Raw genomic sequence first — 25,590 nt, 5'->3', positions numbered from 1 at the left:
CAGTCCACGGAGTTTAGCCGCTGCGTGAACTCCTATATGCCTGAAGAGGGGCCTCCAAATTGGCCCGAAACATGTCGCAGCAATAGCGATATAATAACGTGAGTACGTATGAATATGTCTCACGAAAGTTTAACTTGTATGCTTTTTTTTATTAATTTTAGATATGTTTTAAATGTATACTTTGTACAATTTCATATCCATGAAGTTCTTATTTTTTTTATACATATTTACATTTTACTTTACTACTAAGAATTCTATCTCACTTTAATGGACTTCAACTACTACTTCTATGTTACAATGTGAAAGTCATTTTGTTGCAAGAAATAAAAGTGATTTTAAAACAATCAGCTATTTTACTTATACTTATCACTCAGTACTATAAATCAGTCTATATGTTTGTAGCATTGAAAGCCTTCAGGCAGAATTTCGAATTTCTTCATTATGACCTTCAGATCTGGCCTCTTACAAACTTCGCGAATGGCTTGCATTCTGCAATTCCCTTCAAAATCGATTTTACTTGCATGTTCCTTCCATTTGCCAAATATGCAATTGGATTTAGCCATCTCATCTTTCACTGGTGCAACTAGTATACTGCATTTTGATGTTTTGCTTGCACATAAGCATAATGCCTTAAACGCCAAGTACCGCAAGTGGTTTATACAATGAACAAACATGATTTCAGCTGGTGTATTCTTCTTTAAAGTTTCTAATATGGCGTTACTCAGCTTGACTACCACTCGCTTCTTGTAAAGAGGCAGGTAGTTCAATATATCATTCTCATTACACAAGATGGCCAATATAGTACAGAATTTGTTAGCCGACAGGCAAAATGTGGTGAATATGTGCTTCCAAATCAGCTCCTCTGTGTTATGGAACAGATTGAAGAGGTGGCCATTTATTTGAATCCCAGACTGGCCTATGCGGTTCTCAAGTAACTTGTAAGGGTTACTTATGGCCATGGAAAAGGATATCTTATAGCACATTTGTCCAGCATACACATTGCTAGCTCGGCTTACTTGCATGGTTTTTGTATCATAACTGTACCCAAGGAAATTTATTGTGCTGCATGATTTTATTCCTGGATATGAGAAATTTATCATAGTTTTTAAATAGTTCACATTGCTGTAGTTTGACAAAGCTTCCAGAAAGGAAAAAGCATCTTCTAGAGAGTCGGTAATATACAAATAGTCATCAACTACTCTGATAAAGAGTCTCAGTTGTGATTGTGATTTTTGTAAATGAGAGAAATAAGTTTTGTCAAGGTGTGTGTAGTAAAGCTCTGATAAAGCCGGTGAAAACTTGTAGCCCTGGACCAACCCTTGTTTCCACTTGTAGATTGTGGAACCTGCTCGGACTAAGAGAGGCTTATTTAACTCTGTCACCATTTCTTTATATTGCTGAGCAATTTTTTTCTTCATATTCATGTTAGTTTCAGAATTTTGAAAATGGCAATGCCTTTCATTTAGTATCTTCATGAGTTTTTCTTTGTTTATGGAACCAAAAGCATTGCTTAAATCCGTTTTCACAAAGAATAGTACAGGTTTATTCTGTCTTATCCATTCTTGGTATAAAGTGTTGTATTGACTTTCTAATCTCTCATTTGGTTTCCCAGTGAGTGTTTTTAAAAAGGCCATTCTTTCTCTCATTCTGTATCTGTCTGCCGGACTGTGTATGTCCTGCTTATACCTAACTATTGGCCGACAATCATTGTTACCTTTTAAAACAAAGTGCAACTTTGGGATTTCTCTATTCATAGCTTTTAACTTCAATATATCATGAAGACTATACATCATTTTGTACTTCTTTCCTAAACAATAAACATCGCATTTTTGTAAAGTTTTCAGTTTAATCATTTTCAGTATTTGCTTATCATAAAAACTTTGCCATTGGCTTTTCCAAAAAAAATACAGTTTGTTTTCATCAGCATCAAATTTGCAACTTGTGACGTAAAAGTTTAAGCATAGCATTGGTGATAATATATATTTCAGAATCCAATATAATATGTTGTTTAGGATATTTCTCACTTTATCACTCGGTAATGTATTCCAAGGACTTACGGTGAAGTCCCAATTTTCGACCATTTTTGAAGCTATGATATATTGTCTCTTCATGCTGAAAACAACAGTTTTCACAAGTTTTCTAAATATTTTTGCATTATGATTACTTGCTAATAAAGCTTTAGGTAAAATTTGATGCAAGGCACTTGTGCAACAGTTAAAAATTTCTTCCTTCTTGAGCGGTGACAAACCCCCATCTTGGGCTATTTTAGAAAAGTAGTTTCTGAAGTCTAGTTTTGAATTATTATATAAATTCTTCTTTAAACTGTTCAGGATATCTAACAAGTCCTTTGGTGTTTCTCTTACCAACTGCTCGTTCCATAAAACTTGATGTAAGAAAGCGGAGTCGTCTTCGGTCTTCAAAATATTTAGTTTCACACAGTTCCCAAATGATCTTATATTTAATTTATTTACAAAGTGCTGTGATACACAAATAGGTTCCCCGGCGTTCATTGTGTGCCCATTTATTTTGGTTATTTATAGTAAAAGAACTCGTAAGTTTTCGATAAATCTAAACTTTCATTGAAATTACGCTTCACCCCTTTTATAATTCAAATTCTGCGGCGACTTGTTGAGACTTGCACAACGGACGAAACGCACCCCTTGCACTCCAACGTTCCATTTCACCAGAGGTATATAGGTACTAACAAGCCTACATAGTGTTTGCTGCTGTCACCTAATGCGACAAAATATTTCGATTTAATCCAGTTCTTTATTTAACTAAGAAGTACCCATTCTAATATGTTTATATGTTAAGTATATTATAAATATTATAATTTTTATATCAATAGAAAAATGTTGACTATTAATGACAGTGAACGGAACGGAAATCCTCATTTGACACTGACAGACCTAATATTTGACGTTTGTTATCACTACTCTGTCAATCCTTATCAACAAGCGACAGAGCGACACAAACTCAAAAAATTAAATAACCTTCGTGACCTAAAACTAAATTAATTAATTTGTTTAGATTTATTGTAAATATGGCGAAGACTGTGATACGAGACTTGCTACAAATTTTCAAAAGCAGTGTAACAGCAGTTCTTCCAGAGATCCTGATAAGAAACTCTGTTCAATATAATCCAAGAAAACAACAATTATCAATTTTAAATGATAAGTATGAGCTTCAAAACAAAGATGTTTATTTAGTTGGTACAGGCAAGGCCGTGCAGAATATGGCAAAGGAAATCGAGAAGGTTATGGGACCTAAAATAAAACAAGGAATAATAAGTGTGCCTGTTGGAAGCCTGAAACATAAACCATCTGAAATAATAACTTACATTGAAGGAGCCAAAAACAATTTACCAGACACAAACGCAGAAAATACTGCTAGGAAAATAAAAGATCTTGTTACAAAATTGGGACAAAATGATATGCTTCTAGTTTTAATATCAGGAGGTGGTTCAGCACTCCTGCCTTTGCCAAAAAAGCCTATAACTTTAGAGGAGAAAACTACATTGATAAAGAAGCTAGCAAATGCAGGGGCTGATATTAAAGAGCTGAATTGTGTTAGGAAAGTGATCTCGGATGTAAAAGGCGGACAACTAGCTATTCAAGCACAACCCGCACAAGTTGTCTCACTAATACTATCTGATATTGTTGGGGACCCCTTAGACTTGATTGCAAGTGCACCTACAGTTGAAAACAAAGATGATCTATCTGTAGCCCTGAATATAATAAAGAAATATAACTTAGTTCATGACCTCCCAATGTCACTAAAAACTGTGCTATCTGAAGATAAAGAACAAAAAATATTTCCAAAAGATAATGTAAAGAATTATTTAATTGGAACTAACAAACTAAGTATAAACGCTGCTTTAGAAGAAGCTAGGAATTTAAATTATTTAGCTCTCCCACTATCTAACATAGTAACAGGCAATGTAAGAGAAGTAGCAAAGTCATACGCTGGTCTTGCAAAACTTGTTTGCTATCTAGTGGATGGGAAAATGAGCTTAAATGAAGCAAAGGCACAAATTGGTAGCCCAAATATTCCAGGGTTAAATCTTGATATATTAAATCAGCTAGTTGAAGTTACTGATAAAGATATTTGTCTTGTTCTTGGTGGAGAAATAACAGTGGAAGTCAAAGGTACTGGGAAAGGAGGGAGAAATCAACAACTTGCTCTTGAGTTTTCAACACTCATACATGAGATAAAAGATGAATTGAATAAGTTTGAAATATATCTACTCAGTGCTGGAACAGATGGTATTGATGGGCCTACAGATGCTGCTGGTGCCATAGGTTATTCAAATTTAGTTGCAGATGCAACAAAAGAGAATCTAGATATTAATAACTACTTGGATAATAATGATTCCTATAACTTTTATAAAGCATTTAAATCTGGAGAGCTACATGTGATTACAGGGCATACAAATACTAATGTAATGGATATACATTTAATGATAATAAAAAGATGCAAATAGATATCATTTTATTTACTTATGAAGATGTCTTCAGAAATTTAGATAGCAATGAGTCCTTGCCCTTATCCTTAGCTTCCTTTAATTTTGCAGATGTGAGAACAGCTTGCTTGCATAAACCAGCAAACTTGTCTTTTTTCTTTTTATTATTCTTTATTACTTTATTTGGTTTAGTACTGGCCAGTGCATTATTTTTGTTTTTGAGTGTGAACACTTCTTTAGCATTGTAATAAATACTAGTTTCAGCTTTCTTTTCAGCGGCTTGTTTGGCTTTCTGTTTATTTTGTTTGGGTGTGTTATCTGGTGCTATTACAGGAGTTTTCTCATCTTTAGTTTTTGAAGTTCCATCCTTTGCAGGTTTTAAAACTATTGTCACTGTGCTATGCTTGCAGAATGTGCATAGTCTTTCCTGCAAAAATGTAAAATTATTTAATAAAAAGATAAAGGACAGGTAAACAAATTACTCTATAAATAAAAGATTCAATAACATACCAATTCATTACTATGTAATAAAGATTTAGGATTGGGGTTTTGAGCTGTAGGCTTCCGGGATTTTAATCTTTTCTTCTGCCTTTTACTTAGTTTAATAGGTTTGACCTGTAAGTTAAAGTTTCATAAATCACTACTCAATTACAATTTTTAAACGAAAATGCACACGACGTGTTATTTACCTTTATAATTGTATTTCTTTGCCATTCTGTGCAACAGTGAGGACACCTAGTTTTAGACGAAAAGTGCTTCTCTGGTAATCCATACCCTTTTGTTACTTGCATGCATCTCATTCTAGAAATTTACAAAGCATAATTATTAAACTAACCCACTTACACTGAAGTAGATCATACAAAGTAAATCCAAAGGAAAGGTAATACTTACAAATAATGACTTCTCAATATAGAGTATGTTTCATTTCTTTCAGTCTGAAGAAAGGTAGATGCGGCATTGTATAAAAATCCAATATGTGCCTCTGCCATTGAAAAGTTGTGGCAAAATAAGTAAAGTATCCTAAAAGGGATAATATAACCTCAATATCTATTGCAAATCAAATGTCAAAATACGTGTATTCAAATATTCTGAATGCATCGTACCTCTCTGAATGTGAGTGAACGCAGCCATAAGCCATTGTAAAACTATCCAAGACATTCTGAAAAACGATATTTGATAAGGTTACAAACTATTGTGTGATATATTATTAGCATATGCCTCAAATAGACTTCGCCATGTTTTCCCGCCAAATTCTGTAACTGTCAAGCCGTTGAGTGGCTTTGTTTATTGCGCGAATAATTGTTTTTATTGTTTTAATTGCATGTTTGTTACTATTAATTGATGAAACGTTAATGTTTTAATTTATAAGTAAACTAAGTGTTCGTTTTTAACTAGTGTGATAGTGATTTAACTCGAATTTCATCATGGATGTCGCCGACACCTATGCTACACAAAGCCAAGTGAAAGACGAGGTCGGAGTTCGTTGCCAAAAGCTCTTTCAGGACTTTCTAGAAGAGTAAGAATACTTAATAGCAACAAAATACTATACCATTTCTGTTTCTCCTATTTTCTTTTTGCCTATGTTTCAAGAAGCAAACTTTTTTAGGTTATGTTTTAACCTTGTTTATTGTTCATTATAGATTCAAAGAAGACAATGAAATAAAATACGAAAAGCACGCTAAAGAGCTCCTCAAGCCTGAATTGAGTACACTAGAAGTCAGTTTTGATGATGTTGAGAAGTACAACCAAAATCTGGCAACTACTTTGATTGAGGAGTATTATCGGTTGTACCCTTTTATAAACCAAGCTATATTAAACTATGTATTAAGTCTTGCTGATAGTGGCATGAAAAAGGACTTACAAGACAAAGAATGCTATATTTCATTTGTGGATGTGCCAACGAGACACAAAGTGAGAGAGTTAACAACGGCCAAGATTGGAACATTGATCAGAATCTCAGGACAGATTGTGAGAACGCATCCCGTGCATCCGGAACTGGTCTCTGGAACCTTTGTGTGCTTAGATTGCCAGACGGTGATCAAAAATGTGGAGCAACAGTTTAAGGTATTACTAAATTTATCTATACACTAACTAATCAAAATCACGCTTGCAAAAATAATCCCTACATTTGTAATTTTTTAAGTGGATGGATAAATCAAAATTTGCAAAAAAATCTTTTACCTAGACCTAATGTGTTTTAGAGATGCCATAGTTGAAAAAAATCTGTTTTTTATTATTTATTTATTTTTTCAGACTCAATAGTTACATTAATATTACAGTTTACAAAGAAATCATTAAGCGTTAACTGGGATACAAATTCTGCACCTACAGGTACTTACCCATTGTATAAATGATTAAAAATGCTTTCAGTACACCATCCCCACCATCTGCCGCAACCCTGTTTGTGCGAACCGGCGCAGGTTCATGCTGGACGCAGACAAGTCTGTGTTCGTGGACTTCCAAAAGATCCGCATCCAGGAGACGCAAGCCGAGCTGCCGAGGGGCTGCATCCCGAGGTCCTTGGAGGTCATATTAAGAGCTGAGGCTGTAGAATCTGTTCAGGTGGGTTTTCTTTCAGTTGTTCTTGTTATTTGAGTATAATTATGTCCAAATTTCAAAGTTTATCAAATTTTCACAAGTCCTCTAAGTGCTGCAGAGAAGTATGGACTTACTTTGATATTAAATAATAAGTAAATGTTCCCTAGAAATTATATTGTTGTAATTCGAAATAGCATGAAATGATGGTGGCAAAGTTGAAGGCATGAGACTTCAGAGCCATTTCCCTACTAGATGGTGTGATTAAAGTATTGCACCAATTCTATTATAAGTATTATAACTGCAAGAGGCCATGCATAATGAGGAACTGAAACCAATAGAGTAACCTGTTCATCAACAGAACATATTGTCAAAACTGTAGACAGCGTTGAAGGAGTCATTGTTGAAGAAATTATGTCACAACCAATAATCTTTTATGCTAGCTTTGTATTTCATTCAGCACCTACTTTAATCTTGCTTTACTTTTCACAGGCCGGAGATCGCTATGACTTTACAGGCACCCTGATTGTGGTGCCCGATGTAGGCTCCCTCTCCATGCCTGGAGCAAAGGCTGAGCTGACAACACGGACAAGGGGGAATAACGAGGGCCAAATGGAGGGCATCAAAGGGTTGAAGGCTTTGGGAGTTAGAGAACTGCATTACAAGTAAGACTTATATTATCACCTTAATTATTTGGAATTTAAAGGGATGACTTTACTCAATCTGCATTTATCAGAATAACAAGGGTTGCAAAAACCTCCTCTAACATTTTTAATCATCTCTATATTCTCTATTTTGCGCAGATCAAATCTCATTTCGCTCACTAATTTGTGGGCAATAGGAGAGACGACTAAAAAAAATTTATTAGTCCGTCAATAATATTAGACACGTATTTTTTCTTTTTTCTCGTAAACGAAAAATGACGACGGCATAGTGCGTTGAAGTTTCGCGTGACGTCACTCCTAGGTACAATTTTTACTTAGAAGTGACGTCACAAGCCCCCACTCCAGAACTTTGGTGTTCTATATCTTTGTATTTTTTCATTAATTAGAAAAAACGAAAATATGTGTTCAGTATTTTTGGACGATCTAGTTGACAAACTAAACAGAATACCATTTTTTTTGTAGTCGTCATCCCTATTCTTCTCATCCAGGCTGTGCACACTAAACACATCACTTATCTGCACTACTCTTTCAGAACGGCATTCCTGGCGTGCAGCGTACAAGCCATTTCCCGTCGCTTCGGCACAGCGGAACTAGCCGCTGACGACATGACCACGGAAGACATGAGGAAGCAGATGACAGAAAAGGAATGGGACAAGGTAAACTGAGACCATCATCATCATTTAATTTAATCAAGAGTGAACAGGCATCTTCTGGGCGAGCTCACTCCATCGTAGGCCACGTCTTTGCCTTTGGCTAGTCTGTGGTCAAGAGTAAGCCCATTTATAATAATAAAAAAAAAAGATGGGCTAAGTGCAGCTTGATGAATTTGTCTTCTGAAGCTAGCCTTTAAGTGTCCTCCCAAGTCGCCGTCAACAGAATTTGCGAACAATGTAAACAAACTGAATGGTTGAAATATCCATATTCTAACTTTATTGTTTTAATGGTCTAGGATCATGGTGTGATATGAATTGACTGAATAACATATTTTAAAGCCAGTATTTGATTAGTCAGAATGGAAATTAAAGGCATTTTGAATACAAGGTTTGTTTACATTGTTCACAAATTCAGTTGACGGCGACTTTACCTCCCATACATGCTTCCTTACTTGGAGCATATAATTTAATTTCCCTAAGTATTTTGTTTCCAATGACTTGAAATTGTCTGATCATTTCCTTCTTTCTGTTTAAAACCAATTCTCTAATGATTGTAGATAGTTATCATGTCTCTTTCTTGCTGTTGACACAAATTTTGGTTTAGGGCTTACCAAATGCTATACTCCGACCTATGAAAAGAATGCGGTAACAGCTGCACACGAAAAATTGAATCACAACATCTGATACCAGGGCAGAATTACTTCCAATATCCACTTGTTACAGGTATATGAGATGTCAAGAGATCGCAATCTGTACAACAACCTAATAGCCAGCCTGTTCCCGAGTATCCATGGTAACAATGAGGTCAAGCGCGGCATTCTTCTGATGCTCTTCGGAGGGGTGGCTAAGACCACTATTGAAGGTAAAAACTAATTAATAATGTGTTTGTACAAGTTTGAATTTAGGTTTATTCAAGCACACAATATTCACAAATTGATTGAAAAGGAAACGTACATACTCTATCGAGTTGAACGTTAACGTAATTTTACAACCACTAGGGACTTACTGTAAACTTCTGGCGGCGGCAAATCGTTCCAACATCTAGACGTTGCATAGTGCAACTATATGTACAGCAACCTAATAGCCAACCAGTTCCTCCATCCATAGAAAGTATTTTACTGGTGCTTTTCGTATGGATCTCAAAGAATACTATTGAAATGAAGATAAACACATACCCCCTTATTCATAAACGTAGTCAAGTTATCGAGCCGATAAAGTTCGTTTGTCCCTTTCCAACGTATTGTTGTGACAGAAAGGGTCAAACGAACTTTATCGGCTTGGTAACTTTAGTGTACGTTTATGAATAAGGGGCTAAAAATTTCTTAATTTGGTGTGACGTAAGATTAACTACACCCTTTGATAATAATAATTCCTTAGGCATAATTCTGTTGCAAAATTGTTTAGGTACAACGCTTCGTGGCGACATAAACGTCTGCATTGTAGGCGACCCCAGTACAGCGAAGTCTCAAGTTCTAAAGCAAGTCAGCGAGATCAGCCCGCGAGCCGTTTACACGAGTGGCAAAGCGTCTTCCGCAGCTGGTTTGACTGCTGCTGTTGTCAAGGTTAGTCACATTTCTATTTCTCTTTCTAATGCACAGCTTTGAGAATTATCTATTTCGTCACTACTTTTAATAAAACTTGTATCTTCGTCTTTCAATGAAAAGAAAATTGTAGTAAGTGTGTATGGAATGCATATAGACTTACTGCGTTTTAACTTTGAGGAGAAGCGTGAGATACGAGATTTATAAAAGTAGTGACGATTTGTCTCTTCTCTTGGCAACACAGGTTACACAGGAATCATTGTAGGTTTAAAATAGTGGTTCCTAACCTGGGGGTAATTACCTTAAAAGGGATACAACTCTCTTTTTCTTTGGGGGGTGGGGGATCTTACATAGTTAACTTTATTAATGACTAGCTTTTGCCCGCGGTTTCACTCGCGTTAGAAAGAGACAAAAAGTAGCCTATGTCACTCTCCATCCCTTCAACTATCTCCGCTTAAAAAATCACGTCAATTCGTCACTCCGTTTTGCCGTGAAAGACGGACAAACAAACAGACACATACACTTTCCCATTTATAATATTAGTATGAATTATTAGGAGGAGAGTAAAAGCTCCGGTTAGAATGGTTAGTCACAGGGGTCACGGCTAACATGATTAGGAACTATTAGTTTAGATGATTGCTATTGCAGGTGTAACTCCACTAGAGTTGTAATTCAAGTTATGCAAGCATATAAAGACTGCTGTTGAGGCTTAGTGCGTTTTCACATTATCCGATCCGATATCGGATGTCGGACCGATATCCCATACATACAGGCGCCACCGAGGATTTTTTCCTTTAAAACCTTCCGACATCCGATATCGGATCGGATAATGTGAAAACGGACTTTGGGTCAGCTCACACCAAACCGGAATGGCAGCGGCGAGCAGCGACCGGCCGCTCCCAAGGTAATTTTGAACATCTACATATTTGAAAAGACCGGTCGACCTGATTGAGTTAGTCAAGTGATACTGGTCTTTTTAAAAATGTAGATAAAGTTTAAAATTATTTCACACTAAAAGTGCTCACCGCGTCACTGCCGGGGGCTGCCATTCCGGTGTGAGCCAACCATTAGAATCACATGGGTCGCATGGTTAATGGTTAGCAAAAAACTGTTTTCTTTTAAAAATCATTATTAACCCTAAACATTTGATCCCCAGGATGAAGAATCGTTCGACTTCGTAATAGAGGCCGGCGCGCTCATGTTAGCGGACAACGGTGTCTGCTGCATCGACGAGTTCGACAAGATGGACCTGGCAGACCAGGTCGCCATCCACGAGGCTATGGAGCAACAGACCATCTCGATTGCTAAGGTAACATATAACTAATTTTCTCACCATTGTTTTGACAACTTATTTAAAGTCACATACAGGTCGAACGCGATTAATTAACATTATTTTACCTCTTTTCCCAACGTTTTTTTCCGCGACCACGGCCAGTGCAACCTGGCCGAAACGTTGGGAAAAAAGGTAAGATAATGTTAATTAATCGCATTCGACCTGGGGGCCGATTTTTGAGTCTCACTGTCACTAAAATACCGGTTGAAAACGGTGAATTGCCTATTATTTTCAGTGACAATTTTCTGAATTTGAACGCCGTGAGACTCAAAAATCGGCCCCCTGTATGTGACTTTAAATATGTGTACAAAGCGCGAGAACTTAAAGTTGTTTTGACAAGCATAGAAGCGGAGCGATAAATCCACGACCTTATTAAGCTCTTACGATTTTTACGGCTATAAATACTACGTTTGATGCCTAGTGTAGATTGCAATTGCACAAATTTTATTGTTTGCAATTGTTAGGATTAAGACTGGTTTTAGTGTCACGCAAACCTACCGCGCGGAGCGATCCGCACCGGACTAATATGTATTAACTTCAGGGAGCGTTTTAAGCTAGGAACGCGCGATCGCGGACGCGGATCTGGACAATGAATATACACTGAAGCTAGGAACACACTACGCGGACGTCCGTCGTAAATCGACCGCGGACGGGAATCTGGACAATGAGATTACACATAACCGTGCAAACTATCGGTCGACGGACGTGTACGTGGCCTTGAGCGCGTGGACGTCCGATCGAAATCTGGCTCGCTGGATCTTTTGTTCCGTGCACACTGATCGGTCGCGGTCGCGGTCGATTTACGACGGACGTCCGCGTAGTATGTTCCTAGCTTTAACCGTGCAAACTATCGGTCGTGGACGTGGCCTTGAGCGCACGGGCGTCCGATCGAAATCTGGCTCGCTGGATGTTTTGGTCAGCCGAAGCCACGTCCCGAAGACCATGCACACTGATCGGTCGCGGTCCCGGTCGCTCGACCGCGGACGTCCGCGTAGTATGTTCCTAGCTTTAGAGTCGCGCGGACAGTCCACGTGACACTAAAACCAGCCTAACATTTGTAACTAGCTATAGTTGCAGCGTATAACCTGTTTACGCCGTGTTATTATATCTGTAAGTACCTACGACATACATATGCATAGTACATCCTGCGCACCAATAAACGTTAGTTAGCAACCTACCGTGAGCTTGTATTATTCTCAGAGTCCTAACCTAGTCCCGTATCTTTATAGCAGTTGATTATTAAATGACCACTAAGTAAACGAATTTTTACTCGTAACGTTGACTCTTGAAAGACACATTTTAAAATGTCGCATTCCATTACATTGTATCACTGAAGAAGACTCGGATTTTGTTTAATATTATCATGGATCTATACTGTAGTTTTGTCAGATTCGGCCGTCATCGTGAATAGCACATTCAAATCTACCGTAAATTGATTCCAACTTTTTCTTCTCCCAGGCCGGAGTCCGCGCCACCCTCAACGCGCGCACCTCCATCCTGGCCGCCGCCAACCCCATCGGCGGGCGCTACGACCGCGCCAAGTCTCTTCAACAGAACGTACAACTCTCTGCACCCATCATGTCTCGCTTCGACCTATTCTTCATACTTATTGATGAGACTAGTGAGATGGTCGACTACGCTATAGCGAGGAAGATTGTGGATCTTCACTGTAATAAGGAAGAGAATTATGACTGTGTTTACTCAAGAGAGGATCTGTTGAGATACATCGCGTTCGCTAGGAGCTTCAAACCTATTATTACTGAGGTAAGAATTGTGTATGCAAATTGATACTAATCTGTCTAACTCTCTGTACATCTTGGTTTGACACTCATCAATGAGACTAGTGAGATGGTTGACTACACTATAACGAGGAAAATTGTGGATCTTCACTGTAATAAAGAAGAAAATTATGACTGTATTTACAAGTTTGCTACTAGAAGCTGTCCCACTGAAATTGTATAAAAGGAAACTGCAAAGGTCGAACTTCAATGTGTCAATTTGTTCTCAGGAAGCGGGCAAACTCCTAGTGGAATACTACACGACGCTCCGACAACGCGACGGTGGCGCTGGCGGCGGCGGCGCGTGGAGGATAACCGCGCGACAACTAGAGTCCATGATCCGCCTCGCTGAAGCGCTCGCCAAGATGCACTGCAGCGGACACGTGCAGCCCAGACACGTGCAGGAGGCGCACAGGTACACACTAGCCCAGTAGAGTATACTACACGACACAGTAGGAGCGTGGAGGATGACCGCGCGACAACTAGAGTCCATGATCCGCCTCGCTGAAGCGCTCGCCAAGATGCACTGCAGCGGACACGTGCAGCCCAGACACGTGCAGGAGGCGCACAGGTACACACTAGCCCAGTAGAGTATACTACACGACACAGTAGGAGCGTGGAGGATGACCGCGCGACAACTAGAGTCCATGATCCGCCTCGCTGAAGCGCTCGCCAAGATGCACTGCAGCGGACACGTGCAGCCCAGACACGTGCAGGAGGCGCACAGGTACACACTAGCCCAGTAGAGTATACTACACGACACAGTAGGAGCGTGGAGGATGACCGCGCGACAACTAGAGTCCATGATCCGCCTCGCTGAAGCGCTCGCCAAGATGCACTGCAGCGGACACGTGCAGCCCAGACACGTGCAGGAGGCGCACAGGTACACACTAGCCCAGTAGAGTATACTACACGACACAGTAGGAGCGTGGAGGATGACCGCGCGACAACTAGAGTCCATGATCCGCCTCGCTGAAGCGCTCGCCAAGATGCACTGCAGCGGACACGTGCAGCCCAGACACGTGCAGGAGGCGCACAGGTACACACTAGCCCAGTAGAGTATACTACACGACACAGTAGGAGCGTGGAGGATGACCGCGCGACAACTAGAGTCCATGATCCGCCTCGCTGAAGCGCTCGCCAAGATGCACTGCAGCGGACACGTGCAGCCCAGACACGTGCAGGAGGCGCACAGGTACACACTTGCCCAGTAGAGTATACTACACGACACAGTAGGAGCGTGGAGGATGACCGCGCGACAACTAGAGTCCATGATCCGCCTCGCTGAAGCGCTCGCCAAGATGCACTGCAGCGGACACGTGCAGCCCAGACACGTGCAGGAGGCGCACAGGTACACACTAGCCCAGTAGAGTATACTACACGACACAGTAGGAGCGTGGAGGATGACCGCGCGACAACTAGAGTCCATGATCCGCCTCGCTGAAGCGCTCGCCAAGATGCACTGCAGCGGACACGTGCAGCCCAGACACGTGCAGGAGGCGCACAGGTACACACTTGCCCAGTAGAGTATACTACACGACACAGTAGGAGCGTGGAGGATGACCGCGCGACAACTAGAGTCCATGATCCGCCTCGCTGAAGCGCTCGCCAAGATGCACTGCAGCGGACACGTGCAGCCCAGACACGTGCAGGAGGCGCACAGGTACACACTTGCCCAGTAGAGTATACTACACGACACAGTAGGAGCGTGGAGGATGACCGCGCGACAACTAGAGTCCATGATCCGCCTCGCTGAAGCGCTCGCCAAGATGCACTGCAGCGGACACGTGCAGCCCAGACACGTGCAGGAGGCGCACAGGTACACACTAGCCCAGTAGAGTATACTACACGACACAGTAGGAGCGTGGAGGATGACCGCGCGACAACTAGAGTCCATGATCCGCCTCGCTGAAGCGCTCGCCAAGATGCACTGCAGCGGACACGTGCAGCCCAGACACGTGCAGGAGGCGCACAGGTACACACTAGCCCAGTAGAGTATACTACACGACACAGTAGGAGCGTGGAGGATGACCGCGCGACAACTAGAGTCCATGATCCGCCTCGCTGAAGCGCTCGCCAAGATGCACTGCAGCGGACACGTGCAGCCCAGACACGTGCAGGAGGCGCACAGGTACACACTAGCCCAGTAGAGTATACTACACGACACAGTAGGAGCGTGGAGGATGACCGCGCGACAACTAGAGTCCATGATCCGCCTCGCTGAAGCGCTCGCCAAGATGCACTGCAGCGGACACGTGCAGCCCAGACACGTGCAGGAGGCGCACAGGTACACACTAGCCCAGTAGAGTATACTACACGACACAGTAGGAGCGTGGAGGATGACCGCGCGACAACTAGAGTCCATGATCCGCCTCGCTGAAGCGCTCGCCAAGATGCACTGCAGCGGACACGTGCAGCCCAGACACGTGCAGGAGGCGCACAGGTACACACTAGCCCAGTAGAGTATACTACACGACACAGTAGGAGCGTGGAGGATGACCGCGCGACAACTAGAGTCCATGATCCGCCTCGCTGAAGCGCTCGCCAAGATGCACTGCAGCGGACACGTGCAGCCCAGACACGTGCAGGAGGCGCACAGGTACACACTAGCCCAGTAGAGTATACTACACGACACAGTAGGAGCGTGGAGGATGACCGCGCGACAACTAGAGTCCATGATCCGCCTCGCTGAAGCGCTCGCCAAGATGCACTGCAGCGGACACGTGCAGCCCAGACACGTGCAGGAGGCGCACAGGTACACACTAGCCCAGTAGAGTATACTACACGACACAGTAGGAGCGTGGAGGATGACCGCACGACAACTAGAGTCCATGATCCGCCTCGCTGAAGCGCTCGCCAAGATGCACTGCAGCGGACACGTGCAGCCCAGACACGTGCAGGAGGCGCACAGGTACACACTAGCCCAGTAGAGTATACTACACGACACAGTAGGAGCGTGGAGGATGACCGCGCGACAACTAGAGTCCATGATCCGCCTCGCTGAAGCGCTCGCCAAGATGCACTGCAGCGGACACGTGCAGCCCAAACACGTGCAGGAGGCGCACAGGTACACACTAGCCCAGTAGAGTATACTACACGACACAGTAGGAGCGTGGAGGATGACCGCGCGACAACTAGAGTCCATGATCCGCCTCGCTGAAGCGCTCGCCAAGATGCACTGCAGCGGACACGTGCAGCCCAGACACGTGCAGGAGGCGCACAGGTACACACTAGCCCAGTAGAGTATACTACACGACACAGTAGGAGCGTGGAGGATGACCGCGCGACAACTAGAGTCCATGATCCGCCTCGCTGAAGCGCTCGCCAAGATGCACTGCAGCGGACACGTGCAGCCCAGACACGTGCAGGAGGCGCACAGGTACACACTTGCCCAGTAGAGTATACTACACGACACAGTTATAGAAAAAAAAAATTACGACCGCTAACAAATAACTGCATTAACTGCTAGTACATACTAAATAGGTATAAATCAGTACTCGGCATAGGTTTTGAATTTATCATTGATTTCCCCTTAAGGTATGACATGGAATTCTTCAAGAGGCATGTATTTAGGGTTCTCAAAGGTTGGCAGCGTATAAGTGGCTCTCGTGATGTTGCGTTATATCCGTGGGCGGCGATGATTGCTTCATTTGCTTCCCACCAGGTGGCTAATTTGGCTTATATTATTTAAAAAAAATTGAGCGACTGAACTTTTACTCTTTATGTTTTTATACAGCTAGAAGCTCTGTGCACGTTCAGTGTTAAAATGATTATTTTATTTTATTTGTCAGATTGCTGAACAAATCCATCATCAGAGTGGAACAGCCCGACATCCACTTGGACGAGGACGAGCCCCAGTACGAGCCAAGCATGGACGTTGACCAGGATGTACCCGGCACTAACGGCACTAATGGGACGACAGGTGTGTACAGTTTCACTGGTATTTACGATAGAATAAAAGATATCCATAATCACGTGGATGAAAACAGAGAGTCATTCAGTTCATTCTCTTATTCGTGTCTATTAAACTAGCAATCGAGTCTTATCATCCTCCTTGCGTTATCCCGGCATTCGCCACGGCTCATGAGAGCCTGGGGTACGCTTTGACAACTAATCCCAAGATTTGACGTAGGCACTACTTTTTACGAAAGCGACTGCCGCCTGACCTTCCAACCCGTAGAGTAACACTACTAGACGGATTAGTCCGGTTTCCTCACGATGATTTCCTTCACCGAAAAGCGATTGGCAAATATCAAATGACATTCCGCACATAAGTTTTGGAAAACTTATTCGTGATTCGAACCCGCGACCTCCAGATAGAAAATCGCACGCTCTTACCGCTAGGCCACCAGCGCTTCCACCGGAAGGCCACAAGCAGTCAAGTCTAGGTATGCAAAATCGTGAGGCACTTCGGGATAGGACTAGATTGGGATAAGTGGCGTACTAAAAGAGAGGCCTATGCTCAGCAGTGGGCGATAAAGGGTTGATATGATGATGATGACGTATCGTAAAACTGTTCCCAGTATGGTACTTCTTCTTCTTCTCAGTCGTTCCCTCATGGCTGAGGATCGTGACCAACAGTGATTTCTCTCCACTTGACGCGGTCTAGGGCCATATGGACTGCCATCTGCATGGAACCACAAGCTTTCTTCACGGTCTCAGCCCACCTTAGCGGTATTCCACCCCTGGAGCGTCGGCCTTCGACTTTGCCGAGGATAATGTTCCTTTCGAGAGTGTGCTGTTTAGAACGCATGATATGCCCGAAGAACCTGAGTATTCTCTCCTGACAAATAGTTGAGAGCCGCTTGGTGATATTCAGTTCTCGCAGTATTGACTCGTTAGTTCTAAAAGCAGTCCATGGGATCCTGAGCATCCGTCTCCAGCACCACATCTCAAAAGCATCAATCTTTTTCCTGTCTAGGGTTTTTAAGCTCCAAGTTTCAGCGCCATACATAAAGATGGAGAACACCAATGCTCGCACCAGCCGTACCTTGGTTGCACGACATACTAATGATGGTTAATCAAATGACATTATATTGAAATATTTACAGATACTCCAGTGAATGGAGACTCGGGCAAGAAGAAGCTGACCCTCTCCTTCGAGGAGTACAAGACGCTCAGCGATATGCTGGTCGTGTTCATGAGGAAGGAGGAGGCCGAGGCCGAAACTAGAGGTACGTTACATTTTTAACCCCCGACGCAAAAACGAAGGGGTGTTATTATAAGTTTGGCGTGTCTGTGTGTCTGCCTGTGGCATCGTAGCTAACGAACGGATGAACCGATTTAGATTTAGTTTTTTTTTTCTGAAAGCTGAGTTAGGCGGGAGTGTTCTTAGCCATGTTTCATGAAAATCGGTCTACTATGTCGCGGTCGGGGGTTTTTTTTTTAATTTTAATTTTGTGGTTAGGTTATTAAACTAAAGGAAAATTTTAAAAATTCACTCTTCTGGTAAGGCCACAGAATATATAATAGTACAAGTACAGAAGGCTAACTCCTTTGTTGTTTACAAAATGCCGCTATTCTAAATTCTTACCTACATTAACAAACGGACCGCACGCGAGCAGCCGTGATTGAATTCTATGGCACCGCGCGAAGGTCGTCACCACTGAATGGGCCGCGAACTCGCGGCCGCATGCATGTACTAGTAACGCGGTGATAGAATCGCGGAGTGAGCCGCCCCTGGCAAGACTCGAACCTAAACTTTTAACGAAGTTAGTGACCAACAGCCACGGAGGCCTGCTGGATGTGTGCAAACTTTTCCATACCTCAACCTCCTCCTACCCTCAACTCTTCCCTCCCAAGGTCGCAGATTCGAGTCCTGTTGGAGGTGTAAATTTTTCCTATAGTTTAAAAATATGTAGTACGAGTATGGCTCACAGTAAAACTCTAACAATTTTCTTATGATTATATAAAATTAATTAAATTCTCTGTAGGGGAAGAGAGCTCGGGCATGAAGAAAAGCGCCGTTGTGAGCTGGTACCTGGAACAGCTAGTGTCACAGGGAGATATAGAAGATGAGGACGAACTTCTAGAACGCAAGACACTCGTCGAGAAGGTCATTGACCGGCTCATGTACCATGTAAGTATATTTTGGTACTTCGAGCAGTTGGTGTTACACATAATCAGTCAAACAACTTTGCCAGTAAAAAAAGGCTCGAATTTCATACTTTCTATAAACGATAGCCCTTCGCGCCTACATTTTTTAAAGTTCCCGTCTAGGGTTGCAAAAAAACGGTTTTTTTCTGGCTTGAAAAAAAGAAACAGTTTTTTTTCTGGAGTATGTTTTTTTTCTAAAGGACGAAATCTCAAAATTTGCAAAACAGTTAATACTTTTATACGGTTTTTTAGACTTTATGTTAACTATTAAACGAATTTAATTTAAGAACTTTAATTTCTGGTTCTATAAAACTAACATTTACACAATCTGTTATGTACTTAGTAGTTGTACCAGTTGTCGCTATTTACTGTTGGCAACACCACCGCCTCTCCACGCTCCACGCTGCATCGGGGATTCCCCAATAAACGTTTGCATACTGAAAGTTTATCGAATTAAAATGTACGTTATTGTTATTGAAACGTTACAAATCACGAAAAACCGTTATTGTCGTATTATATGTTCATCTGAAAAAAAAACCATGGTGCTTGGTTTTTTTTTTCATAATTCTGAAAAAAAAAACATTGGTTATTTTTCTATTTGCAACCCTATTCCCGTCATTTTCCAACAAAATGTTGACCAATGCCCTATTCATTTTATCTCCTATTTTTTCTTCACAGGACCAAGTAATCATCCCACTGTCCACCACCGGCCTGAAAAGCACACAGAAGTCCGCGACAGACCAAGAGGTCGATGACGACCCTCTGCTCGTTGTCCATCCGAACTACGTCGTCGACACGTGATACTATAGTTACCTATTGCCTACGGATATCATAAACAGCTTCAAAACTAAATACGAACTGTAATGGTTGAATTAGCTAATAAAAGTTTGTCTTGTAACAATAAAATTTCATTCTCCTTAATAAAGTAATAAATTTAAGAATGCAAGGCGTAGGTTACGCCTTCTACCGCCCTCTGTCGGAAATCGGCAGGAAGTCATCGACCGTGAGCTGTCTGATCCTGGATCGGCCTTCCTCGCCATCTAGCGTGGGATAGCTGCACTCTTGTATTCCTCTATGGACTTACGTGGATCATAGTTGCCATGTTGAAAAATAGAAGTAAATCGTCATCGGGCGTTTGCCTTCCTTCCTTTTATTCGTAACCCGACTTAATTATGGGTTTTTTTTAAGCTCCGCGTTAATCGCGTAGAGTTTAGTATTATATTTTATTGTTGACTTAATTTCCATTGAACGTCCGGAGCCGGCTGTTTGCGGTGCGAGCCGATTTAGGCTTGGCAACACTAGTCCCGTCCAAAATGGCGAATGAGATGGGATTTCTTTTTGCCGGAGAGAGAGTTGAAGGGATATCGTTGGCCCAAGCTAAAATCGGGCGCAATCGCCCCTTTGAGTGAGTTTCAATAGTGATTCGGTTGTGTATTTCTTTTTAGTTGGTTAGTTTCTAACGAAGCGTTGCATATTTTCCAGCCCCGGAATCGGACGTGAATAAAACCATGTTCTGATGGTGATAGGCGACGCCCAGCGTGCCCGGATGTCGAAATAGGTGCAATTTTGCCCTCTGCTGGCCCTTTCTCCATCAACGGGTTCACGCCGCGTCGCCTAAACCTCGCGCCGGCCGCGAGAGGTTCCCCTGGTATCCCGGTAACTTGTGGGCAGCAGATTGCTGCTGTTCTACCTACTCCCGACGTTTCACCCCAAGGCGGCTGACGTGGCAGTTGTGGTGTTTCGAGGTCAGATCTTTCCACGTTTACTTATTGACTGAATGAACCGGCCTTTCGGTTCTGGCGCCCATCCGTGTAACTACCTTAATATATATTGACCGCTGTATCCGTTTCTACCAGTAATGATAATTTAGAGCTCGCTGACCCACGTTTGTTCCCTTAAAATATAAACTCAACATTATTGTTCTCGTGAGCTAGCCCTCGGCAAACAATTGTTACCGTGTATCTAGGATAACAAATTAGCATAAACAATTTAGATTCTTTTTCCTGAATTCAATAAATACCTGGTTCCTCTTCAACTGTTGTTTGATTTTTTTTTTTTATTTTGGCGTTAGCTAAAGGAAACCCCCCATAAAATTAAATAACGTAACAGTGTCAGCCCAACGTGTGGCGTTATATCAGCGAGCCTCTTTAGTCACATTGTTAGCTAGAGGAATTTCTGGTAGAAACGGTGCGGCTTGTATAATTGTAATTAAGTAGGTACTTTTGTTTTTTTTAATTCTAAGTAATTGTGTGTTATTGTAGCTGCAAGTACCTCTTAATAGTTGTGCGGAATTATTTCCGATAATATTTTCGGTGTTTGGAAAGATAGTTTTTTTTTAAAAGACTTACTACTAATTACATACATTACTATTTGTATAAATAATTTTATTCTTTTATGGGTTACCGGGACCCAGTGTGGAGTTGTAACAATTTTATTTCTATTTTTTTTATATTTAGAGATTGTATGCATTTTGGGTAACCATAACTAAGGTGCCTTAATGTTAACGGACGGTTGTGTAAAGAAAAAGTGTTACGTTTTAAATTTAAAAGTTGATAATGTTATTATTCTCCCTTTGTGGGAGGTTACAGTAATTATTAGTAGCGGTTATAATTTATTACATAAATATGAGTTTGAATATCATGTGGCAATGGCACCGTACTATAAATATTTCGGTAATTACTTACAGTGTTTAAAATTTGCATGTACTATTTACTGTATCATTTGATACAGGATGTCTTTTCATATTGGACTGTGGAGACTTCAAATATATAAAATTTTTTTTTTAACTTTGAAACATTATGGTTAACGTTGGATGTTGAATAGTTAGAAAAGGTGCATCGTTTTGAGATGGACAGTTATGCAGAGGTGTTAAACCTTATAATTTAAGTTAACTTTATTAAAATTTTATTCCCTTAGGGAAAGTTTTTGTACTTATAAGTAGGTAGCTAAATAAGTATGCACCTCATGATAAGTGTAATGGGGGAACAACGTCGGTCAGCGGAGCATTTTTTTTTTTTAATATTATTTTCTGGCGGAGATTTAAATTTAAAATAAAATTAATATTATGTTATTACTAATGGGTGGTGCGGTGTGTGTATAGTCAGGCACATTTATTGCTGAGGCGTTTCTTAACTTTTTTTTATTCATAAAATATAAAGTTGAATCTTATCTTGGAGTTCAAAGGCCAAATAAACTGAGAGTTATTTGGTACTTATTTCTTTTGCTTTTTCCCTTTTTCTCGACTTAAAGCGAGATTATTACTTTTTACCTTTAGTGACGTTTACGAAGTGGGCAGTCACTTGCTGATTAATTTATCGGTGATTGTGTTGTGTGTTTGTTTCGATGAAGGCAGGCGTTTTTCCTTTTATGTGTTGGGAGTGGGAGTTCTTACGTTGTGTCCAGATGGTACGGTTACGTCTGTACACAAACGTATTACCTTTTGATGTTTGGTGGTGAGTGAACGATTTAAAAGTTCTCTTCACGTAGTTTTCTGGGTGCTGGCGTTTTAAACCAGCATTCCAGCTTCACTGGCTGGTCGGATTCTTGCGGATTTAAACGGAGAATTCTTAATAGCAGTGTTGTACCCTTGTTGACGCTTTGCGGTATGGCTTAAATCATATGCGTGAACGTTGACGTTCTTTTGTGTTGTCGGACCGACAGACTTGCGTCGCCTGAGACGTGGTTTGTACAGTCAACCTTTGTATGTCTTATGTTGTGTCGAAACGTTCCGTCCTGTGTCGTAGATAGACGCAGCCGGTAGATACGCTTCGTTGTCCTGGTGTTATTGTCTGATTTTCGTATTCTTAGCTGTCACCGATATTAGTTAGGGAAATTTCATTTAGCTATAAGCCGTCTTCCGTTATATCGCTTGGACGTACAGCCCGCTGTCTGGTACAGCTCGCTGTGCCGCCAAGAAATATAGACGATGCGACGTTTTGTAGTAATTTACTTAAAAAAAAAAAAGGTATTCTTATCTGGTTTAGTGCGTGGGTTCGATTTTGATGGTTTTTTTTTATTATCGATTTTAGATTTCGAGTTGTAGCTGTTATATTACCGATATTTCCTGTAGTTGGAGCTGGAGACCAGCTCAAAATTTTGCCTACGTCAAAATTTTCTCTGGGGAAGGGAGTATTGTAACAATAAAATTTCATTCTCCTTAATAAAGTAATAAATTTAAGAATGCAAGGCGTAGGTTACGCCTTCTACCGCCCTCTGTCGGAAATCGGCAGGAAGTCATCGACCGTGAGCTGTCTGATCCTGGATCGGCCTTCCTCGCCATCTAGCGTGGGATAGCTGCACTCTTGTATTCCTCTATGGACTTACGTGGATCATAGTTGCCATGTTGAAAAATAGAAGTAAATCGTCATCGGGCGTTTGCCTTCCTTCCTTTTATTCGTAACCCGACTTAATTATGGGTTTTTTTAAGCTCCGCGTTAATCGCGTAGAGTTTAGTATTATATTTTATTGTTGACTTAATTTCCATTGAACGTCCGGAGCCGGCTGTTTGCGGTGCGAGCCGATTTAGGCTTGGCAACACTAGTCCCGTCCAAAATGGCGAATGAGATGGGATTTCTTTTTGCCGGAGAGAGAGTTGAAGGGATATCGTTGGCCCAAGCTAAAATCGGGCGCAATCGCCCCTTTGAGTGAGTTTCAATAGTGATTCGGTTGTGTATTTCTTTTTAGTTGGTTAGTTTCTAACGAAGCGTTGCATATTTTCCAGCCCCGGAATCGGACGTGAATAAAACCATGTTCTGATGGTGATAGGCGACGCCCAGCGTGCCCGGATGTCGAAATAGGTGCAATTTTGCCCTCTGCTGGCCCTTTCTCCATCAACGGGTTCACGCCGCGTCGCCTAAACCTCGCGCCGGCCGCGAGAGGTTCCCCTGGTATCCCGGTAACTTGTGGGCAGCAGATTGCTGCTGTTCTACCTACTCCCGACGTTTCACCCCAAGGCGGCTGACGTGGCAGTTGTGGTGTTTCGAGGTCAGATCTTTCCACGTTTACTTATTGACTGAATGAACCGGCCTTTCGGTTCTGGCGCCCATCCGTGTAACTACCTTAATATATATTGACCGCTGTATCCGTTTCTACCAGTAATGATAATTTAGAGCTCGCTGACCCACGTTTGTTCCCTTAAAATATAAACTCAACATTATTGTTCTCGTGAGCTAGCCCTCGGCAAACAATTGTTACCGTGTATCTAGGATAACAAATTAGCATAAACAATTTAGATTCTTTTTCCTGAATTCAATAAATACCTGGTTCCTCTTCAACTGTTGTTTGATTTTTTTTTTTTATTTTGGCGTTAGCTAAAGGAAACCCCCCATAAAATTAAATAACGTAACAGTCTTTATGTATTTGCGAGACAGAGATAAAACATACAATCACATTCACTGTCAGACAAAAAATGGCGCGCTACTCCACATGCGCGGCATCCATGTCATGGGAGTCTGACCCCCCCCCCCCCCCCTTGGAGTCTAGGTTGGCCATACAAATAGACCACGTGACCCCCCTCTGGGGCCTGAGCCTTTACCACGTGCAAAGTTCACGTGTGCTCACCAAGCGGGTTTCTGGCAGTAAATGTGTTAATTTTAAATAAAACAGGCAAACCTTTCTATGAAGTGGTTAGGTTTTATTTATAAGGCAAATGGTATATTTCCCACCTGATTTTGAACTTTATTAAATGAATATATCCAATTTTGTATACTTCCTAACATACTTGTATTACTTGTGCCTTATAAAAAATTAACTAAATAATGATAATCAGTACTATTTAATTAAGACACTTTTTTTAGGCAGATGTCCGGCTTTTAGTTGAAAAATTAGACTTTTAGTGGAAAACAGGATTTTCATTTGTTTTTGAACTTTATGATATCCGTGGTATGTACAGCTCTTCTTGAGAAAAAGGAACTGATGTGTTTACATTTTTTTGTGTAAGGAGAGTAAGTTAGGTTAAACCCGCCTTTTTTAAATAAAATCGTTTTTACTTTATCTGTTTTGTCAATTTCAACCTTTGAATTCGTTGAAGTATTTGTCTACGCGAAAAGGGACAGAGAGCCCATACATTCCACGATTCGTCTCTTTCCGAATAGACTCTACAAGACTCAAAAGTCCACTTTGTTACTTAGAAGTTTGCTGGCAAACTCTATACCTACGAACAAACAGTCAAAAGATAGTACTTTGATGGCAAGTGGAACTTTTTGTTCGAAAAATCACATTTTATCTACATCTGCAGGGTTAGCACATGATTGCCGCGAGATAGACTACCCGTCCTTATGTCATTAATACAGTTAGAAGAAGACGTGTCATCTATCTCGCGGCCATCTTATGCTAGGCCTACTGGCAAGCATGGTTGCGCGATAAATGATAAAACATCTAGCCGTCCCTATTGCACTATTAGTAAGCACTAGGCCAGATTTTTCTTTCATCGCGCGACCATACTTGCCTGCCTGATTTGGTTTCCGCTTCTCTTTTTGATCGTCAATTCGTCAAATTTCAAACGTAAAAAAATGTTATATATATACAGT

The 25,590-nt window shown here is 41.5% G+C and overlaps 4 protein-coding genes across 5 annotated transcripts; 2 read left to right on the top strand and 2 right to left on the bottom strand.

The window, feature by feature from the left end:
• Positions 1-35: 35 nt before the first annotated feature.
• LOC125238375 lies at positions 36-2,573 on the bottom strand. Its single transcript, XM_048145683.1, has one exon. The coding sequence runs from the start codon at positions 2,508-2,510 to the stop codon at positions 384-386; it is 2,127 nt and encodes a 708-aa protein (XP_048001640.1). The 5' UTR covers positions 2,511-2,573; the 3' UTR covers positions 36-383.
• A 394-nt stretch (positions 2,574-2,967) lies between these two features.
• Positions 2,968-4,483, top strand: LOC125238317 (glycerate kinase). Its single transcript, XM_048145615.1, has one exon. The coding sequence runs from the start codon at positions 3,044-3,046 to the stop codon at positions 4,481-4,483; it is 1,440 nt and encodes a 479-aa protein (XP_048001572.1). The 5' UTR covers positions 2,968-3,043.
• LOC125238318 lies at positions 4,475-5,506 on the bottom strand. 2 transcript variants are annotated; one of them, XM_048145616.1, is made up of 4 exons: positions 5,354-5,506; positions 5,152-5,263; positions 4,973-5,077; positions 4,475-4,889 (listed from the first exon to the last, which is right to left on the bottom strand). In XM_048145616.1, the coding sequence occupies exons 1-4, from the start codon at positions 5,449-5,451 to the stop codon at positions 4,500-4,502; spliced, it is 705 nt and encodes a 234-aa protein (XP_048001573.1). In that variant the 5' UTR covers positions 5,452-5,506; the 3' UTR covers positions 4,475-4,499. The 2 variants fall into 2 exon arrangements, with proteins under 2 accessions (XP_048001573.1, XP_048001574.1); XM_048145617.1 differs by lacking the exon at positions 4,973-5,077.
• A 223-nt stretch (positions 5,507-5,729) lies between these two features.
• LOC125238304 (DNA replication licensing factor Mcm6) lies at positions 5,730-25,054 on the top strand. Its single transcript, XM_048145593.1, has 15 exons — positions 5,730-5,978; positions 6,103-6,526; positions 6,833-7,024; positions 7,490-7,662; positions 8,195-8,318; positions 9,039-9,177; positions 9,720-9,877; positions 11,013-11,165; positions 12,648-12,953; positions 13,198-13,382; positions 16,759-16,889; positions 18,019-18,141; positions 18,901-19,046; positions 19,742-19,957; positions 24,415-25,054. Exons 1-14 carry the CDS (start codon positions 5,887-5,889, stop codon positions 19,862-19,864), a joined length of 2,469 nt encoding a protein of 822 aa, XP_048001550.1. The 5' UTR covers positions 5,730-5,886; the 3' UTR covers positions 19,865-19,957; positions 24,415-25,054.
• Positions 25,055-25,590: the final 536 nt, after the last annotated feature.

This window comes from Leguminivora glycinivorella, chromosome 23 (assembly GCF_023078275.1).
Source record: "Leguminivora glycinivorella isolate SPB_JAAS2020 chromosome 23, LegGlyc_1.1, whole genome shotgun sequence".
In the NCBI taxonomy this organism is placed as follows: domain Eukaryota; kingdom Metazoa; phylum Arthropoda; class Insecta; order Lepidoptera; family Tortricidae; genus Leguminivora; species Leguminivora glycinivorella.
The sequence above is the reverse complement of the archived record's forward strand: the minus strand, read 5'-3'. Positions and strand labels throughout refer to the sequence as shown.

Bases quoted from the DNA above. Each gene is read 5' to 3' on its own strand.
- LOC125238304 (XM_048145593.1), top strand. From the start codon at position 5,887: ATGGATGTCGCCGACACCTATGCTACACAAAGCCAAGTGAAAGACGAG. The intron at 9,178-9,719 runs GTAAAAACTAAT...AAAATTGTTTAG, and splicing joins GGCTAAGACCACTATTGAAG to GTACAACGCTTCGTGGCGAC. The intron at 18,142-18,900 runs GTACGTTACATT...AATTCTCTGTAG, and splicing joins GGCCGAGGCCGAAACTAGAG to GGGAAGAGAGCTCGGGCATG.
- LOC125238375 (XM_048145683.1), bottom strand. From the start codon at position 2,510: ATGAACGCCGGGGAACCTATTTGTGTATCACAGCACTTTGTAAATAAA.
- LOC125238317 (XM_048145615.1), top strand. From the start codon at position 3,044: ATGGCGAAGACTGTGATACGAGACTTGCTACAAATTTTCAAAAGCAGT.
- LOC125238318 (XM_048145616.1), bottom strand. From the start codon at position 5,451: ATGGCAGAGGCACATATTGGATTTTTATACAATGCCGCATCTACCTTT. The intron at 5,078-5,151 runs GTAAATAACACG...TTTAACTTACAG, and splicing joins AAAGAAATACAATTATAAAG to GTCAAACCTATTAAACTAAG. The intron at 4,890-4,972 runs GTATGTTATTGA...ACATTTTTGCAG, and splicing joins TATTACATAGTAATGAATTG to GAAAGACTATGCACATTCTG.